The sequence below is a fragment of the Protopterus annectens genome, chromosome 4.part0 (assembly GCF_019279795.1).
Source record: "Protopterus annectens isolate FY-2018-M chromosome 4.part0, PAN1.0, whole genome shotgun sequence".
NCBI classification, from domain to species: domain Eukaryota; kingdom Metazoa; phylum Chordata; order Ceratodontiformes; family Protopteridae; genus Protopterus; species Protopterus annectens.
In genome coordinates, this window is record NC_056733.1 from 1,770,055,487 (window position 1) to 1,770,077,310 (window position 21,824).

The following is a 21,824-nucleotide window of genomic DNA, read 5'->3' on the forward strand; positions in this document are numbered from 1 at the left end:
CATCCCCAGGTACTGTAACATATGTCTTATGGAAAGATACTCCATAGCACAGCTGAACCAAAAGAGGCTTTTGATCTGGATTGTATGTCCAATTTATAATGTGATATGAAAATATGGACCCTGGACTAGGTAGCGGCTGCACAGATGTCAAGAAGTACTCTGGAAACGAAGGCTGTCAATGCAGCAACAGATCTAGTAGAATGGACTTTTGAAGGTGTAGGCAGTAATAAACCCTTTTTCTTTGTAAACATAAGATATCCATTCAGACAACTAACAGGAGAGTAACTTTGGATACCTCCTTCCCACTCTTGACAAGGGAGTAGGAAACAAATAGCTGCTTGGTTTTCCTGAATGCGATTGTCTAATGTAAACAGAATCTTAACTGATGGTGAACATCTAGTAGGTGTAATGTGTATTCACCTTTGTTTGAAAATTTTGGGGAAAAATACAGGGATTTCTAGTCTCCCACCAGGACACAAGTGCTCTTCAGCAATTGAATTCTGCTTGCTGAGCACACTCAAGCAACTCTGCAGTCTGCGGCTACCAACCCCATCCATTCAGTCTAAGAAGGAATCAGTACTGCAAAAACTAAACAAGGATATACATTTTGAGCCTGAAGAGCAGGAGCACACTCAAGCAACTCTGCAGTCTGTGGCTACCACCCCACCCATACAGTCTAAGAAGGAATCAGTACTGCAAAACTAAATAAGGGTATACATTTTGAGCCTGAAGAGCAGGGTCAGTCCACTCAAGCATTCTACTTGTGTGTGTTATGATAGTGAAGCTTTAACTTTAGCAGTGTTACTTAGTTCTGAGCTTGCTAATAAAACTGACTGTTGTAGCCTTGTGCCCCCCCCCCCAGCTAGTGCAGTAATCCTAACTGTCCAATAGACAGTGTACATTTAATTCAGAACCTTCCTATTCTCTGTGATTAAATTAACCCTCAAGCAGCCCTCTCAGTGCTGTCTGCCTTAGTTTGTATCACTTGAGCCCCACCTGTTTATTTGCAACTCTGTGCATTCCCCTTCATTGTTAATGTATCTCTCTACTCTAATCTGTGCACATACTGGCTACTAATAAGCAAATCAATGTGAAGACACACTCTCAACCTTAATACACTTTGCTGTCTCTTCTCTCCTTCACTTTACGGGTAGAGTTTGAATTATTACTTACCCCCTCTGAGGCCTTCACTGATAGATTTCCACTGCTTGTCTCTCTGGTTTGGCTGGTTTCTTTGCATTGCACCTGGTTTACACCCCTTGTGCTAGTCCCCTCCCCCAATACTAAGTGTATGTTAGATTCTTGTTATGCATGGAGCCATCTTTAAATTACTAGTCTCCCACCAGGACACAAGTGCTCTTCAGCAATTGAATTCTGCTTGCTGGTAAGCCATTAGACCTCAAGAATTTGTTAGTGTTCAGATTTGTAAAGTAACACTTACTTTTTGCCACCCATTACTTTTGTCCTGGTGGGCTCAGCCCCGCTCTCTCCACTGCCTTGCCCCCACTACCTCTACATTTATAGTAATCCCAACCACACCCACACCTCAACGTCACATCACCTCCACCAGTCACAGCTCCTCAAGTCAGATCACATTACACCACACCCACTTATTCCACCACACAATACTCCCAACCACTCACATTCCCTCTAGGCATTATTACATCACCCCACACTACTTACCCATCCACATATACTACAACTCTGTAATTCCTATCCACGCCTCAATCTAGAACCAACTTAAACTTTATAACCATGACTATCACACAACTAAGTCTAGTCTGTCTTCTCATAATTCTTTATAACTCCACAAATTATCACTCTAGCAATATCCCTAAACTTAGTAGCACAACATTATATTTTGCACTCTCATATACAGACACTTCACATTATAATAATATCTGCCCACAATTGTTTAAGAACTACATAACTGACCAATTCAAAACTAAACACATATGCTCTTATTCCTTCTCCAAAAAAGCACAATACTTTCTCACACTCATCACCAAACTCAAACATCTGTATCACCATTTCAACACCAGGCTCACCATAAGTGGGGACATCCACCCCAACCCAGGCCCAAATCCATCCTGTCCAACGCAAACTTCTCCAACCCAATTATCAGAACATAATACCCCCACTATCTTCATTCCTGGGCAAATCAACAACAGCAGCAAAACCAACCATCTCTTAATGCTAAATGGTAATATTAGAAGTATCAAAAATAAAATACCTGAACTCCAGGCCCAAATAGCACACTAATCCCCAGACATAGTTGCTTTAACAAAAACCTGGCTAAATAAAAACATAACTAACTCAGAAATTCTCCCTACTGGCTACAATATCATTAGACAAGACAGACCACTTTGTAAAGGGGATGGAAATGCCTTACTGTACACGTCCAACTTAATTTAAGTCAAATACCAAACTCCTACCCCTCCACCAATAATTGGGACATACTTATCTCACAACTACAACTTCACTTTAAAAAGATCATCACCATGATTGTGATCTATATTCCACCTGGTAATACACGTGCTAGCCTTGAAGACTTCTCATTCTGGTGTTCTTCCACATACTCACAAGAAACCCTTATTCTGGGGGATTTCAACCTAGATTGGTTCACCTGTATATCAGAACCACCAAGTAATCTAATAAATCTCCATGGGTACCAGCAGCTAGTCCAAATTCCAATTAGATGTGGTAAAAAAATCTAAAAGGGAATCCGTCCTTGACTGGGTCATAACTAACAACCCAACATTGTACCCCCACACAGGCAGTCTCCCAGATACCTTAAGTGACCACAACATAATATACCTTATACATAGTAGAACATGCCTATGCAAAACCACTAACTATAAATAGATAGGTTCATAGATTAATACCAGGCTGACTGCCCTTGTGAGCCATTTTAAGCCTAGCCAATTATACCTTGTGAGACTCAAACCCTGCACCTTGCGTGTATAAGACAAACACCTTAACCATTAGTCCACCCCACCCTCATCCACAAGAAATACAAAAAAAATCTCTCCTGATGTCTTCAAAACATTACTCTATAACTGACTAGATCCCCATTAAAAACCCTCCCACTTGACCAGGCTGTAGCAAATTCCAACAAAACATTTCTACTACACCTAGACACTGTTGCTGCATTGTGCAAAATCAAGGTTAGAACCTCTACAAACCCCTGGCTCAGTAAAGAAACCAAACAAATCCTCAAAGCCAGAGACAATGCCTGGCTTTACTATCAAAAAACCAAAGAAACACAAAGCTTAACTAGGTACCAAGAACTGCGCAACCATGCAAAAAATGCATTAGGCTTTACAGAAAAATCCTACTACACGACATTACAAAATAAATACCAACACAACGTTCAAAAATTTTGGAAAAATGTAAACCAGCTACTAAAACCTACCCAAAAGGCTACCCCCAAACCAACCAACCCTGATACTAAAGTTCCCATCGAAGCACAATTCAGCTCAATTCTTTCCTTAGTATCACAGGACAGTTCCAACCTCACTCCCCCCCCCCAACACTGATAATACTAATACAAGCTTTACCCTCAAAACAGTTTCCACCACTTCAATCAAAAGCATGCTCTCCAAACTAAAACTCGTCAACAGCAGCCGACCTACTCCCCAGCTATTTCTTGAAACCACAGCAGATGCTATTGCTATCCCAATCTCCACACTCATAAACAGATCAGTTGTTGAAAACTATGTGCCCAAACTCTGGAAAATATCCTATGTTACACCCATACATAAAGGTGGGACTTCCACTGAACTTGATAACTATAGACCCATTACTATACTCTTCCCCCTGGCCAAAATCCTAGAAAAATGCATCCATACCCAGGTGCTAAAATATCTCCTAGACAACAACATCATGTCCCCTACTCAACATGGTTTCAGACCTGCCCATAGTACCACTACAGCCCTCCTCTGCTTCACAGGCACAATAAACTGTCTCAAAAACGAAGGCCTGCAGGTGCCAACTCTTTTTGTGGATATGTCCAAAGCATTTGACACAGCCTCACACCAAATCCTGCTAAACAAACTGAACCAATATCACCTATCAAATTCCACCCTTACCTGGTTCCAAAGCTACTTAACTGATTAGGTACCAGGCTGTGAAATGGGAAAATTCTCTCTCTCCTCAGCTGCCCATAACTATACGAGTCACACAGCGTTTTAGGACCACTACTGTTCACAATCTTCACAAATGACCTTCATACCTCCACACAGCATGTATCTATCATTCAGTATGCTGACGATACTACCTTAATCTGTGCTGCACAAAATATTCTCACCCTTCTGCAAACAACTCAACTAGCATTCTCTGACATTGAAAAACTACCTTACCAAAGCCCAAATTATCCTTAATCCAAAGAAAATTCAGTTTATGATTATAACCAGTTCTAACAAAAAACACTGATAATGGTCAATTCACTATCTACTCTGCAAATGCTACTCCAGTCGCTCCAGTGGCACAGGCTAAGCTATTGGGAATAACCATAGACTCCCACCTAAAATTTGATAGTCATCTCAACTTAACTATTAAAAAAGTACATGCCAAACTGGGATCACTCTACTGTATCAAACCGTTACTTACCAACAACACAAGATCAGCCATTGTTCGCTCCCAACTTATATCCACCCTACTCTATGCATCTCCTATTCTGACTAATCTCAACAAACCTGAACTAAGCAAAATGGAAGCCTGCTATAACAGAATTGCCCAATTTTACTGCAAATTGCTCTTATAGAACTCGTCACTGTACTGCTTTGAGCCAGCTCTACTGGCTTGAACTGTCCAACCTCCTAACCTACAGTCAGCTCTGCCTCTGTCACTCTATCTATTACCTCCCCAATACGTGTCCTGCTCTCAGAAACCTAGTACAACATCACTCAGCCAAAAGGCCTCTTACATCATTAAGTGAACTACTACTCAGTCACCAGCAGCTATAATAGCTTTGGAGACGCACTATATATTAGTTCAGTGGCTAAAAAATGGAACTCTCTCCCCACTAGCATACAAAACACATCATCCATAGCCTCCTTTAAAAACCTCATCGGGCAACATCTCCAGCAAAGTTGGCAGTGCAATGACTGCTCCCCAGGCTAGTGAAAGCGGATAAGGTACACATACTAAGTCTAGAGTACTTGATAACAGTTTTCACTCTTACTAGCAGACACTGGCTAATGTACAGTGTATGTACTGTACCTGTGTACTATGTATGTATTCTACTTATGTTCTAAATTTTAGCTGTACACCACAATTATTTTTATTTTTAAACTAATTTTTTTTGTTTCTTCTCTCCACTGTAACTGCTGATGTGCTGCATACCACTGTAAAAACATGTCTATTGTAATTTGTGTGTACTGATCATGTCTGAATATCTAAACATATCTTTAATTATTTTTTTGTGTGGAGCTTTTCTCCCCAGGCCTCTGCTGAAAAAGGGCCTTTTTGGCTCAGTCAGACACCCCTAGTTAACAAATGTAAAATAAATAAATAATAAATAAATAATTTATACCTTGGAAATGAACATAAAAAGAATGCTAAGCTACCACAGTATGTCCACTAAATAAGAACCCTTTATTTCAGTAACATAAGCACTTTAGTCTTGCATCAGAGTAAAACTTCATCAGATAAAAGAATCCATTAAGAAAATTTGACTTGTATAACTTCATAAACTCATGTGTTTGAATTATTACATTTTAAAGTGATGTACTACTTCATAAGTTCAGTAGAAGGTATAATACAACTCATAATTTAACATTCAATAAAAAAATCTAATTAAAATAATATGTAAATGAAACTTGTATCAGTATAACTTTACATAATCCACACCAGCTTATCCAGATATTATTTTTAAAAATAAGAGACACTAAAGTACTAGAATGATGGCACAAAAAAAAATCGTATCCCAGAAATATTAATCCTGTGAGTGCTCTTAGGCTATACAAAGTTTTTAGTTTTAAAAGAGGTGCTATTGCTATGTGCTCATTCAGCCCAGGCCAGTTATATGCATTCCAGTACAATTGCCAAAATAATTCTCTTTTTTTCTAAAACTAATGGCCGTGGGCCTCCACAAGCATTCTGCTCCACTTCTAAGACCGTAAACCTAAGTGTATGCCTCCTAAATTCTTTGATATTTTTAAAAAGTGCATTTTTATTTTCCTTCCAGATATCGTAGGAGAAGGAGAAATATGCAGTCAACTTAAGGGTTTGAATGTCTGTGTGAAGCTTCTCTGATGGGTGGGAGAGTAGATCTGGAGCCGAGCCTAGTACCCAGGGAGGGTGTACTAGATGAGGCCATAGGGAGGACAACCATACTTGTTGAGGCCAGTAGAGGTCTCTGGGGATGACTGATCTTCTTTGCCAGTGCTTTCTCTAAGAACTTTGAAATCAAAGGAATGGAAAGGAAGGCATAGAGGAGTGCTGGCTGCGAACTGTGGCTTAGAGCATCTCTCTGTGACTTCCTCCTCCTTGCAGATCAGAGCAGAGAACTTGCTACACTTGGCGGTGTGGGAGATATGAGGAGATAGCAGCAAGGATGGCCCCATTGGCTGAATATCTCTGCCAAGATAATGGATTGTGAGACCATTCGTGAGGGAGGATAGACCTGCCTGCTAACACATTGGACTTCCCTGGAGTATGCATTGCTATTAGAAAGTGATAAAGAGATGTCACCCATTGCCATATTCTCATGGTTTCTTCTCATAAAGGATGAGATCTGGTTCCTTCCTTCCTGTTTGTTGATGTACCAGACTGCCATGTTGTCTATCTGGATTGATATAGCATCTGAGGGGAGAGAGTCCTGAAAGGCCTGCATTGCTAGGAAGACTGCTCTCATCTCTGGTACAGTGATGAGAAGACTGGCTTCTGATTGTGACCATGTATCTTGGACTGTCTTTTCCAGATAATGCTCCACACTTCAAGTGAGAAGCATCTGTGGTCACCATGGCTTGGAAAAAGGGAAGGTTGAACGGACATTTTTGTGAAACATGTGTGACTCCAACCACCTTTGTATGTGCGTTTTACAAATCTTCTGTTAAATACTTGGAAAGTGATGGGTTGCTGTTTTATCAACTGCTGGACTGCAGCAGTCCACTGTAGAACTTGCATGTAGTACCTGGCTGGTGGAACCAGGGTAATCATGGCTGCCATGGAACCTAGAAGACAGAGAATTTTTTTCTGCTGGTGGATTCTGACAGGGCAAGATTGTTAACAGCTTGATGATGAATGGATGTAATCCTTAGTTGGGGAAGTTTTGCAGTTTGGAGCTTTCTGTCCAGCTGAGATCCTTTAACCTCTAAAGATTGAGTTGGGCAGAGTTTGGACTTTGCTAGATTCACCATAATGCCTAGGTCTGAACACAGATAGAACAAGGAGTCTCTGGCTTGGATGTGTAGATCTGAGGTAGAGGTCGGTGACAAGCCAGTCATCCAAATAAGGGAATATGAGGAACCCCTGCAGTCAGAGATGTGCTGCTGCTGCCGCCATACATTTGAACTCCTGGGGGGCTGTGGGGAGACCAAAGAGCAGAACTGAAAATGACAGGCTGATAGCTGGAAATGAAGATGCTTCCTGGAGCATCTGCCAGTCTTTATATGGTAGTATGCACCCTGAAGATGCATCAAGCACATCCAGCTATCCTCTCTTTGAAGAGGAAGAATAGACTGTACAGTGTCCATCCAGAATTTTGTTTTTCTTACCAATTTGTTCAAGTAACTTGGGTCCAGAATTGGAATTAGGTCCCCGTTTTTCTTTTACACTAAAAAGATTAGGTCCCCGTTTTTCTTTTACACTAAAAAGAACCTTAAATTTCAGATCCTGTTTGGTCTGGCGGGACCTGTTGGATGACTCCATGGTTTAGAATCTTCTGAAGCAGCAGCCTTCCTTTGAGAGGGTGGAGTATTCTGAAGTCTTTTGGGGGCTAAAGGGGATGGAGTGTAGAAGGGAATGAAGTAGCTTCTAGTTATGGTCCTCGGCATCCATTTATCTTGAGTGATGGAGATCCAGGTTGCTGGATGCAGAGATAAGCCCCCCCACCACCAACTGCCTTCAGAGTGCAACAGTCAGGAAACTGTTCAGTAGCATTGAAATGGGTTCTCAGAGAAAAGACCTCTGAAGCCTTGATTCTGCGAATCACCTCTGCACCTAGGGTGCTGTCCATTATAAGAGTTCTCCCCTCTGCTGTGGGACCTTTTGTCTCCAGAAGTATCTGGTGAAAATCCCTGGGATTTGTGGAACCAGATTTTCTTGCCTCTTTTTTGATTCCTAGAAAAGGCCATTTGAAGAGTAGAAATTTAGATCCCTATGGCAGAAGGGGTTAACCTTCTTTTTCACTTCTTGATATTGTGTCCTTCATTTTAGGACCAAAGATTGTTGATCCATCATAAGGGGCATTCACAAAGGACATATTAAAATGTTCTGCAAATTCACAGAGCCACATCCAGACATGTTTCCTGATGGATATGCCTTTGCCATTTGCTCTAGATGCACCCTGCGTCTAGAGCAGCCAGCAAAGTCATAGATGCACCCTGCATTGTATTAGAAGTAAAGCACAGAAACATTGGACAAGGACTGGAGGGGAGGTAGCTAGTTGCATACCAATGGACTTTCTCTGATCTGCAGGCATGTTCCCTAGGAGAGATTTGGAGATCTCCTTGGTCAAATGTCTGTGAAAATATGTAACATCTGCCAAATAATTCAATGACCTTGCCAAAAAGGTAGATGAGGTATAGACTTGCTTCTGAAATCTGCCCATTACATGAGACTCCCTATTTGGTGGATGGACAGAGGAACTTTCTTCTATTTCCTTTTTGGTAGCTGCCCCCACCTCCATGGAGTCTACTTTACACCAGTGAGGATGATCTTTGAGAATGATGAAGAACTTATCTGGTTTCTTAGGGATAAGTTCAGCTGTGTGTGACTCTCTACTCCCATTTACAGATAGTATATCATATGTTCTGTGGTTGGAATTACCCAAGACATAGATAGGCCAAAACCAAAAGCCTTACCAAAAATGACTCTTCTGGAGCAGGTGGTTGGAAGGACCATTCCTCTTTCTGTTTAAGCAGTTCAATGATTTTTCAGAATGAAACTTCTTAAGGTGGAGACTGGAGGAACCTTCTCATTCATCAATCAGTATCGGTGGTGACAGACTCCTAAAGAGAGTTTGGGTGCCTCCTTTTGCATGCATGCTTCCTGTGCACATCCTCAGTGGGATGCTGTGGGGAGGACACGGAAGCAAAGGTGGTCTCTTCCAGAGGAGCCAGCACAAAACTTTTGGTTACTGGCTGTCCTGACAACACAAAAGGAGTAGGTTTTGGATCCTGAGAGATCCCTTGGGGGGGGGGGGTTGGATCTGAACTTGAGGGGTAGTCTTTTCTGTGGAATGAGAGTACTGTCTCTTGAAAACCTTAAAATCAGAGTTTGATAAGGGTCTGGGGAGCTGTGTCTTAGGAGCAAAAGCCCCCAAAGGAGGCTCAACCCAGGATATTGCATGTCTCAGGTTTGAGGCAGATGTCTGAGCTGAACTGTCTTAACACCGAGAATCCAAGATGGAGGAATGGTTTCAAAGACCTCCATTCCAAACCTGCCCTGTCAGTCAACACTAAACATTTGGCTTCAAGACTCAGATGGCTTGGAAGTGGTCTGAACTGACCAAATCAAAGAACTCATAAGTGTCAAAGACTAAAGCCTAGGCTCCATTGCAGACCTGCCCCATGTGGAAATATGATCCAAGGGCTCCAGTCTGAAAGATTGGATTGGAGGAGTAAGTACTAAATGTGCAGAAGAAACCATTCCCTGAGACCCCCAACAGGATCTGGGCCCAAAGAAATCTCATTATTATCTTGTGCTGAACTTTTTTGGGGTAAAATGGGAAATGAGATACAAGACAACAGGTAGAAACAACTGTCTGCTACTGTAAAACTGCCAGAACTATGATAACTCTAATAAGTGTGTGTGTGTATATTTATATATGTTTATATGAGAAACTGGAAAAATGCTTAAGATGAAGAACAAGAGGAGCTTAAGGGAGGAGCAAAGAAAAGAGTAAGGGTTAAAAAGAAGGCAGTTATTTACAGTTATGTAAGAAGTATTTAAAAGTTAGAAAATATAGGCCTAAATTCACTTATCCAATCTACTGAGCACCAAGAGATCTGTCCTATGCTTGTGGCAGCAAATGAGATCTGAGATAGCTAGGTCAACATGGAGAATTCTGGGTAAGGGGAGGAGCCTGAGCACTGGATCCAAAGCTTGAAAGTGGCCGAAGTCAGATCAGACACTTATCTGAAGACCCTTACATAGAGATACAGATGTAAAAGACAACATTAGATCTTCATTTTTGTTAGGTTGGAGAGGATGCTTCCAGAAAATTACAATTACCTGAACTGGTAGTGTTCATGGCACAACAGATAACACACCTGCCTTTGGTTCAGAAAGCTTGTGGGATATATTCCCACATCAGACAGATCGATATCTGCCATTGTAGTGCAGCATTCCTGAGTGTGTCTCCCTTTGACTGAGACATTAAACTAAGCTCTTATTTGCTTGAGCTGTTGGTAGCTGAAGTGGATGTAAAAGATCCCATGGCACCTATCAAGAGTAGAGGAAGTTTCTCAGTGCCCTGGACATATTTTCCCTAGTAGTATAAATACCACCTCAGGTCTCCCCTGAAAAGTGGCACTAACCTGGACAAAAAAGGATAAATAAATTACCAGGTGGTGTAGTAGTGGTACCCTTGGGCAATGTGCATTCTGTATATAAATAGTTTGAACTGCTTCGGGAGAGCAGGTATTAGTTATATAATCAGAAGGTCGGTACCCCTGGGCAATAATGTGTATTTTAACATCATGTGGAAGTTGGATGGTAGATTTAGAAAATTAACAATCTATCTTCGAGTTTTGATATGGGAGGCTAGACAGTAAACAACTTTTTATTTAGGGTGAGGTACTGCTTATTGCAGCACTACAAGGCACTGGATTGTAAAGTTGGGGGACTGCTATGTCACCACGGACAACTCATAATGTATCCATGGGACAGGCTGTCAGCCTTGTGACACCATGCTTCTGGATTGCATAGCCTGTATATTACAGGGAATAATTTCTTCATAGAACCTGCTCTGTGTTGTAGTTCTCACAATGTCAACATATTGCTTTTATAGCAAAGCAACTTGTTCATGCAGCCTTTTTGTATAGATTTTGGCTTCAGGTATTCACCACCCTCATTTTTTCTTTGCTTTTTGTGCTTCCCAAGGACCATGCCTAATGCTTGCTCAGCCTTCATCAATTTGGTCTGTTCATTCCAGTGGAATAAAATCCAGGTATTCCTAGGCTAGGCAAGAGCCCTGAGCACATTCATTCCTGCGCAGAAACCTCCATCAGACTTCTATTCCCTAGTGAGAGTTGAAGTAAGGAGCAAGCCAGCTTGCCCGTCCTAGGGGCTAGAGGGGCTACCTTCTGTCAGTGGGAATATCCCTCACTCTTCTGAGCCCACAATTGCTACCTCTTGAGGGAAAGTGTGCCTCTGCATGCTAGTTTCTCTTTTCCTACTTGGTGCAAATGCAGTTTGGTAGCAGTAAGCTCAGCTGGCTCAAAACTTCACTGAGTGACTACTTAGTGCTCCTGCTAGGTGTCACATGTGCTGTGAGACAGATCCACCTGTCTTCCCCCCAGGGAAAGTAAACTGGACATGGTAACTCAATCCCACCATCCCCAGCCATGTCCTACAAGCACCTGAGCCACTTGTTGAACTCGGGTCACTAGTGATTTAGTCAGGGGTTTATTGCCATGGAGCTTGTTATTTTTTTTCTCCCTATCTCACTCCATTTTATTTTTTTACCATTTTGCATCTGTCCTTCAACATATTGGGTTCTCACTGTTGATGCTTAGCAAAAACATCCTAATGTTTAAGGGGATGCATTTGGCAAGATACACAGTCACTATGGCAGTAGCTTACAGATGTATTATTCATTTGCAAGAAAAATGTTATGCTGTTAGTAATATTAGGCTGCAGTAACTAAATTATGAAGCATTTTATTTTGGGTATTTTCCACAGAGTGTGAATGGAATAGCCCACTATTGGGTACAGAGTAAGTCTGAGAGTTGCACATAGCAGGCACAGTGGTCACTCTAGCTATGATGTCATGACAGCAGACATTAGGTAACACCAGCTTATCTCATTCACCATTGTAGCTAAAGCCTTAAATAACTGGTGGTGATGGTATTAAGTAATGCTGAATTTCTTCCCTGGTCACTTAAGGTTGAGATGTATTTGAGGTGTTGTAGAAATGTTAATTTATGACTCAATTACTATATGATCAGGGATGAGAAGTCAAGTTTAAAAATGTGTGCTGTAGGAAAAAAAACATAAAATGTGAAAAACAGCATGACCCAATTACTTAATTTTATTTCTAATTGAAATGTTTTTTCTATCCAGATGCAGGTAGTCAGTGAAAACTGTAGACCTCCTGTTCCTGTTCCCGTGAGAGAGGTAAGAACACACAATGAAAGCTGTGAATGTTTACACTGCTGGATATAATTTCTTTCAGTTTTGGTATGGGTATTAAAATAAAAATATTGTAGACTGACTGAGAATCTGTTTGGAGCTGGGACTGAGGATATCCTGATTTCCAGTTCTCCTCCCATATACTTCCTTATATTGTATTTGCTAAATGTACTGTAGTCACACATGCTGAAGTCAGATAGTTGCATTTGCATAGTACATTTCAAGATCTCAGTCCTCTTCCAAGATGTCCATCTTTTTTGCTAAGGTAGTTCACAGGGCTATGCCAGGTATGGTAGTATTTGCTGTGGCTGAATCAGTTCAATCATGCCAGTTTGTCAAACCTGGCTTGATACTTTTGGCTGAATTTGCAACATCAGGAAATAACTCTTTTCCCTTGAGACTATGACTTTAGTATTGACTGAAATAGACACAACTGGTGCTGCCAGGTTGGGGGAGGGTCTACCTGTGGTGGGGGGGTTAAGGAGCTCTAGCCCCCACATTATGTTTTTTTTTTTGTTTGTTTGTTTGTAACTTGTGTCAGTCATTCAAAGGCTAAATGCCTTTACCAAAACGGCTCTTTTTTGTCTTTACCACAAGTCGTCATACATCAGCTGTACTGCTTGGTAGAATCTTTGGACCAGTAGTGTAGTACATGATAGGAGAACAGCTGTACAGTCACATAACTGTGGCCCTACTTCCTGAAAAGATTCTTTCACATAAGCTGTGGTAATTGACATGAAACAAGCAAGATTGTTTTGACTTCTTACTCCCTTTCAATTTTGTTTTCAGCACAGCTGTTTGATTGCATGGGGGGAGGCTAATAGAGTCATAGAATCACAGATCATCTAAGGTCACTGAATTTCAAGACCATTATCTGTTCAACACCCTCCATCAGGCTGAACCTCCTTTCTGTAGGCGAGTCATATCAGTCAATCCTGAATTAAGTTTGTGGATACCCATCCAATCATGTAGTTTGTTTAAGGGAAGATGATGCATGGCACTGCTTAACATGCAGGGGAAGTTTATCTCAGGGGTTTGGGAGGGCTGGGTTATAATTCTTATACTGTTTGACGTTACATAATTCTGTACAAGTCAGTGTACTGTCATATGGTAATGACTTGTATTTTGTTAAAAAGGCTGAATATGTACCGTAGAGGCAGATTTAAAGTGGTGTTTTGCTACAGTGGCTGTACAGCTGAAGTGGTGTAGCTACACAGCCTGATGCATGTTAATAGTCCATGTGGCCCTACATTAGAGATGACCTGCACATTGTTTTTTGCATTGCTGCAGTCGCTGCTACTTTAGAATGAGTAGATACAGCTTTGCAGCAGTCAGGTAAAAGGACAAGTCCGTAGGACTACTTTGCTGCTTTAAGATGGGGAGGGTTATTGTTTATTACCATCTGGAATTTTCTGGTCATGACTGTACGTAAATTAGTTCATAATGGTGTTAATATTATTAAAGTAGTGTTACTTTTTGTTAAAATAGCAAAACATCCTTGGCACCTTTGATATTGTCCTCTTGTTAGAGCCCCCTGAAAGGGCAAGAGCTGAAACACCAGAGACATTTTTATTAATTTTAAATTAGTTATATTTTGATAACAGAAACTTTGTGTTTGATTAATTTATAGTCAGTTGGACGTTGTTGGAATTGCCTGTTTTGTGACAAAGCAAGAGAACCCTTCTACTACTGTTTGTGTAGCATTAATTTGCCATCTCAGTCCTTTTGTTATCCTTGTATGTTAATTCAATGAAAAGTGAAGTTGTTTGTCCACCATTAAAATGTGATGAAGGATACCCATAATCTTTCAACTACAGAGCGGTAAAGAACATAAATAACTTAAGTAATGATTAAGTATTGTTCTGTAGGAGGACTGTGTACTCAGATCCTTACCCTCCTTTGATTAATCACCAGAGCTCTTTGTTTCCAAGAATAGGGTATCAGTCTTGTACTAAGAACATCACTAAACATCTCTACCAGATAGGGAAGTACTCTTTTGATGTCCTTCCTTTTCACTGTTGCAGTATTCATTAAAGTAGGGATCCCCTGCTAAGGGTGGCCCATCATTCGGCCAGTATACCAAAGCCTTTAGGTTGCTTTAAGGTACTCCATACGTCATGCATATGCTCCTTGCAAAGCATAGGGCATAAAGGTGATGTTTGGATGTGCCATATTCAGAACTTCTTTGCCACCAGTTCGAAATATCTTTTGATCATTGGTCTGAATGCCTGTTCTGGTGCTGGTTCACCAAGGTTCATAGGTTTATACTAGGCTATCTGCCCAAAGGCATTTATAAGCCTAGCCCAGAGTTTTTGTGGCTTACGCCACCCCTTATGTTAAAAAATACTGTGCCCATTAGTTTGTTGTGCCTCTGTCCAGCAGTGACACAGAGATGATTCTCGGGGTAAACCTACGATCTCCCATCCACCGGTCAAGATTTCTCTTGAACAGAGCCAGCGAGGTGCTCTGCCTCACATGGACCGGGATTTTATTCCACAACATAGGGAGTCTCTGGGTGACAAATCTATCCCTCCAGCATGTCCTATTTATATCCATGCTAAGGTTTAAGTCGCTTGCTCTAGTGGATCTGGTAGATTTGGATTTTTTGAGGTGGAGCATGTCCATTAATTCTGGGTTGGACATGGCCTTGTATGTCAGGCACAGGTCACCTCTGAGCAGACGGTATGCGACTGAGTAGAGCTGGAGTTTCTTCAGTCTGGCAGCATATGCCAGATTTTGGAGTCCCTTTATCCTTTTGGTGAGGAACCTTTGGGGTCTCTCCAATTGCTGCAGGTGTCGGGTGAGATACATCCCGAATGGGGCATTGTACTCGATCATTGGTCTGATAAGTGAAGAGTAGAGGGGAACAATGACCTCACTTGATCTGGATGTGAATCCCTTCATGATCAGGTGGGCAATGTAGAAGGTTTTTCTAACCACTTTAGCAATGTGAGTGTCAAAAGAAAGGCCACTGTCAACCTGGGTCCCTGATAACCTCTTCTGTGCTTAGTGGATTGCCACCTATATGGTAGCTTGGGGTTACCTTGTTTTTCCCGAAGGGTATGACTATACATTTTTTGGCATTTAACTTCAGGCCATGGCTCTGGCACCAGCTATCAGTTTCCGTGAGACCCCTCCGAAGGATATCTGTGTCCGATGTACTTTCCACTATGGCTCCCAGTTTGCAGTCATCTGCAAACTTTGTCAGCCATAGTCCTCCTATGTTAGCCTGTACTTCTGAGAAGTAGATGCCGAACAACAGGGGGCCAAGGACTGAGCCCTGTGGGACACCACTTGTGACCGGAGTCTGACATGGCGCAAGCTACTCTAACCCTGTGGGTTCTGTCCTTTAGCCAGTTTGCAACCCATCTTGTGACATATGGGTTTACATTTAAGCTGGTAAGTTTCTCTATAATACCCGAGTGGGGTATTGTGTCGAAAGCTTTTGCAAGGTCAAGGTAGGCTGTATGGACTGCCTTTCCCTCATCAATGGCCTTGGTGACTGTTTCGAAGAAGTCGACCAAGTTCAAAAGGCATGATCTGCCCTTGACAAAGCCAAACTGGGTTGGGTCCAATGTCTGCAAGTCCCCTATGTCTTTGTTTATGAGTTCCATTATGATCCTCTCCATAGCTTTGCAGAGCAGGCTTGTTAAGCTTATGGGGTGGTAATTACCAGGGTCCGTAGAGGCACCGCCTTTGTGGAGTGGGACCACAGTTGCCGTACGCCACTCCTTGGGCACATATCCTGTGGTAAGGCTAAGATTAAACAGCTGCCTTATGTGCGGGTTTAGTTCCTCATTGAGTTCGTGTAGCACACAGCCGGGGACACCATCTGGTCTCATTGCTGCTGTGTTTTTAGCTTTAGAGAGAGCAGCTTTCACCTGCGCATTGGAGATGTCTGGGAGGCTGCACTCCGCTGGGATAGTTATCTCTCCTTTTGGGGGGGGGGTGAAGTTTGCACTGAACCTGTCTGCCAGTATGTTGGCAATGTCTGTGGGTTCAGTGATATTTGTATCATTTTGGACTAATTCTGAGCATATCTGGGAGTTTCCACCCAGGTTTCTAACATAGCTGAAGAAGGCCTTATGATTGTCTTTTGAATCTATGGCAATTTTTCCTCTCAAAGTTGGCCTTGGATGATTTTATGAGTGCTCGTATTTTTTTACTAATAATGATCAAAGGTGTCTTCTCTTTTATGGATTTTGCTCTATCATGTAACAGCTTTCTCCTCTTATTGTAAAGTTTGTTTATGGCTGGGGTCCACCACACTGGACGTTTGCCCTTGGTGGAAAGAGTCTTGGTTTTATTAGGGATTGCCTGATCCATGCAGTCCTGGAGGTGTTCGTAGAAGGCATTTGTAAGGGCTTCCGCAGCTTGGGTTGTGGTTTCCACTGGCTTGGGGGCCTTGAAGGATACCACACCAGTCTTGAGTAGTGTGAAGTTTGCTTTAAAGAAGTTCTTCACTGTGGTCTTTTTTGTTTGGGGTGGGGGCGGGATGTGGATATCCAGTGAGATTAGATAAATGACCCGTTGAGGTTTTGTTATCTTATCTGTCTTTTTACTGTATTGTGTATAATGCATGGGGTTTCCTGCCTTATAAGAAGCATAAATGCCAGTGTCGAGACATTCCCCATAAAGACCATCACAAACAGTGTCGGTTTTGCCTTGGTGCTTTGCATGACCATACGTCCTGTTCTGTCTGTCAGGACTTTGTTCCCAAGACCCTTCATAGTAGGTTTTCTTCTTTGGTGCTTTATCTTGAGAATCCACATCTTAAGCTTCGTGATAAAAACACAATGGAGGTAACTTTCTGCTCTGAGGGACAGCCATCTGTGAAGAAGGCCAAGAATTCTAGGCCAGAATCTTTTGCTGTGCAGCCTCTGTCGGACGTCTCTCCTGAGGCAAGTGAAAGCCCAGAGGTTTACCTATCTTCATCGTTGGCTCTGACTGTAGGCACATCCAAAGGAGGCATTGCAGATGCCCACTTCAGACGTTCAGGGGAACTGTGGCTGATTATTTCAGAGAGACATAGGGGTGTTCTTCAAATTTTAGTCAGGGAAGAAGTCCCTACTGACTACAATTATTGAATACCGTCCAAGGTCAGAGCCTTCTAAATTTTATAATGTGGATGTCCCATTAAAGAAAAAACAGAAAACTAAACATATTTCTCCAGGAGTGAGTGGCAGTCCTTCACTCAGGGGTTTTGTGTTTTGATGGCTTTAAAACCTTTTTCAGGGAGTTTCTGTTCCAGCCTTCCTTGGTCCTCTACCATACTTAAGAGACCCAGAGGACAGGATTCATCTGAGGAGGAGGCAAATTCAGATGAAGAATCCCTTACTCCTCCCAGGTTCTTTCTCCTTTGGATTATGGTAGATTCCTCTTCCTCCCATCCAATGTCCATACACACTGCAGTATTCTTAAGTAAATGAAAGCCGCAGTCCGGCCAGACTTCCAAAGACTTCTGAATTTAAAAGCTGTGCTGAACATCACCATATGCACCCTGCATAACATAGGACATAATGGTGACGTTCAGGCATACCAAAAACTTAATTTCTTTGCTGCCAGTCTGAACATATCTTTTACTCAGTCGGTCTGTTTAACTGTGTCTGTTTTCTGCCAGTTGAATGCATTTTCATTCTCCTGGGACTTCCTACTCCTGTTTGTTGTCTTTGCAAGAAAAGTGTCCCACTGTGGATTTTTGTTTTTTTGTGTTCCTTGAAGTTAATGTCATCCAGGAAGGGTAACTGCCAGTGTGGGAGATGGATTCCCCATAGAGACTGCCACGATTAGTGTCTTTTTTTGCTTAGATGCTTCTCGTGACCATACGTCTTGTTCTGTTTGTCAGGCATTTTTTCCGAAAACCCTTTGCAGTAGACTTTCTTCCCTTTCCTTGTATCTTGAGAACCAGCGTTTTAGGCTACTTACTAAAGATACCAGTAACTACAGAGGGATAAAACTGATTAGTCACAGCTTGAAGTTATGGGAAAGAGTAGTGGAAGCAAGGTTAAGAAGGGAGGTGATGATTAGTGATCAGCAGTATGGTTTCATGCCAGGAAAGAGCACTACAGATGCAATGTTTGCTCTGAGAGTGTTGTTGGAGAAATACGGAGAAGGTCAGAAGGAGTTGCATTGTGTCTTTGTAGACTTGGAGAAAGCATATGACAGAGTGCCTAGAGAAGAGTTGTGGTATTGTATGAGGAAGTCGGGAGTGGCAGAGAAGTACGTAAGAGTGGTACAGGATATGTACGAGGGTAGTGTGACAGTGGTGAGGACTGCAGTGGGAGTGACAGATCTGTTTAAGGTGGAGGTGGGATTACATCAAGGATCAGCTCTGAGTCCTTTCTTACTTGCAGTGGTAATGGACAGGTTGACAGATGAGATCAGACAGGAGGCCCCGTGGACTATGATGTTTGCAGATGACATTGTGATCTGTAGTGAGAGTAGGAATCAGGTTGAGGAGACTCTGGAGAGGTGGAGATATGCTCTAGAGAGCAGAGGAATGAGGGTCAGCAGGGCTAAGACAGAATATATGTGTGTAAATGAGAGGGAGGGTAGAGGAATGGTGAGGATGCAGGAGTAGAGTTGGTAAAGGTGGACGAGTTTAAGTACTTGGGATCAACAGTTCAGAGTAATGGTGAATGTGGAAGAAAGGTGAAGAAGAGAGTACAGGCAGGGTGGAATGGGTGGAGAAGAGTGTCAGGAGTGATTTGTGACAGACGGGTATCAGTAAGAGTGAAAGGGAAGGTCTACAAGAGTGTAGTGAGACCAGCTATGTTATATGGGTTGGAGACAGTGGCATTGACAAAAAGGCAGGAGTCAGAGCTGGATGTGGCAGAGTTAAAGATGTTAAGATTTGCAATCGGTGTGACTAGGATGGATAGGATTAGGAATCAGTATATTAGAGGGTCAGCTCATGTTGGACAGTTTGGAGACAAAGCAAGGGAGACGAGATTGCGTTGGTTTGGACATGTGCTGAGGAGGGATGATGGGTATATTTGGAAAAAGATGCTAAGGATGGAGCTGCCAGGTAAGAGGAATAGAGGAAGGCCTAAGATAAGGTTTATGGACGTGGTGAGAGAGGACATGCAGGCGGTTGGTGTGACAGAGCAAGATGCAGAGGATAGGAAGAAATGGAAAGAGATGATCCGCTGTGGCGACCCCTAACGGGAAAAGCCGAAAGAGAATGATGATGATGACTAAAGATACTACAGAAGGAGTCTCCCACCATGAGGTTCAGCCATTAGGGAAGGTGAAAAGGTACAACTTGAATCTTCAGCTTTCCAGCCTCTGCCAGGTGTTTCTCCTGAGGTCGTTATGAACTTGAAGGCTCACCCAGTGACACTTTTGCAGAATCTTCATTTTGCCTTATCCTTTCTTCAGAGCCTGGGGTTCACTATAAATTTCAAAAAAATATTGTCTGATTCCTCAGGATCATGTTTTTCTGGGTTACAGGATTCAGACAGTGCCAATGCTTCCATCACTGCCCCCTCCAAAAACCTTCACTGTCATTTCTTCCTTTCACACTCTTCTTCCTCTGGCTCCCATTACCACGAGAAAGTTTCTGAGAGTTCTAGGTTTCATGTCATCCAGCATTCCGATGCTCCTTCTGACCAAACTTCATATTAGAAAGTTTTAGTGGTTTCTGAAGTCACTGTGGCTTCAACATGCTCATCCTCTATAATTTGTAGATCCTCTTCTTCCTTGCCTCAGACAGGAACTTCTCTGGCAGATTCAGCAGTTGTCTCTGAATCCAGGGATTCTTTTTCATCCCCCTCTTTCCCCTCAGGAATTGTTCAGACGCCTCAGACATGGGATGGATGAGTGACTTTTGGCTCCCTTAAGGTACAAGGGGTGTGGTCACCTTATCAGCAAAAGGAGCACATCAGTGTCAAAGAGATGAGAGGTCTTCTGCTGATTCTTCAGGCCTTTCAGTCTCTCTTTTCTCAGGGGCCTCTCAAGCTATTCACAGACAATAAGACAGTGATGTGGTATATCAACAAACGGAGGAATGAGATCTTATCTTTGCCGATAGGCACTTCTGGTCTGGTATGTGGTCTTGCTGTTAAGTGTCAAGTGACTCTTCAGGCAGTCTATATCCCTTCCAGTCAAAACATTGAGGCAGGCACTCTGAGCAGGTCCTTAACTTAGTCCCACGAATGGATGTTTCACAGTAATTTGTTTCTGGACATTATCCACCAATGGGGTATTCCAAGTGGATCTTTTTGTCTCCCTTCTGAACATACAACTTCCTCTGTTTTGTGCCAGAGTCCCAGGTCCTTGGTTATGGAAGGTAGACACCCTCTCAATCTGTTGGGAGGGGATGTTACTTTACGCATTCCCTCCCCTTCCTCTCATTCTGAAAGTCCTGTTCAAAATTCAACAGGATGCTCCCAAAATCTTGTTGGTGACTCCCTTTTAGCTGTGACAGTACTGGTTCCCTCTTCTGCATCTAGCTAGGGACAGTCATCACAAGTTACTTCACAGGGTGGATCTAATCACACAAGACAAAGGATCTCTTATTCATCCCCACCTTTCCACACTACACCTGACACTATGAGTGATAGGATTTTGATTCCTGATGGACACCTTTTTTCTGAGGACGTGCTGCAAGTCTTGCAGGAGGCCAGGAAACCTATGACTAGGAAATCCTACTTATCCAAATGGAAGAGATTTTCTTTTTGGTGTCTCTGTCTCTTGTAACCTGAACTCGCTTACTGTAGATGCTTCTTTGGTTCTCTCTTATTTGTGTGAGTTGCTCAGTGCTGGTTTGGCCTATTCTTCTGTTAAGGCCCACCTGTCGGCTATCTGTGCTTGTCTTCCTTTTTCTCCTCCTTTAGCTGCTAGATTTGAGGTGAAACAATTTCTTAGAGCCAGCTGTGTCTTATAGAATTCGCAGAACCCAGCCTGTGGCAAATACCACTAACATAGGTTCTGCAAGGTTCTTCAATACAGCTGGATGTCCCACTGACTTTACCTAAGTCCCCACGCCAGCTGTGTCTTATAGAATTCGTGGCACCTATCCTCTGGCAAATACCACTAACAAAAGTAAAGCCAGTGGGACATCCAACTGTATTGAAGAACCTTGCAGAACCTAAGTGTATGTCTCATTATAATACAAAAGGCATTATTAGTAGGTTGTGTTTTTACTGTAATCCTTAATGTACTGAACATAAATACATGAGCCAGCAGCAGGGATTTCGGTCCCCCCCACCATGTAGAAACATTCTGATTTCTACCCTTCAAGTCTGTAAAAACACCCCACTTTAAACTGTAATTCTAGCCCTTCCAGTCTCTAAAAAAAC

General features: G+C 42.4%; 1 protein-coding gene across 1 annotated transcript in view; it reads left to right on the forward strand.

Moving 5' to 3' along the window:
* The window catches only part of FAXDC2 (fatty acid hydroxylase domain containing 2), a 995,570-nt gene that overhangs the window by 71,874 nt on the left and 901,872 nt on the right, over positions 1-21,824 (forward strand). Inside the window, exon 2 of the mRNA XM_044069480.1 lies at positions 12,454-12,507. Within this exon, the coding sequence (XP_043925415.1) occupies positions 12,454-12,507 (54 nt within the window). The remainder of the gene's footprint in view (positions 1-12,453; positions 12,508-21,824) is intronic.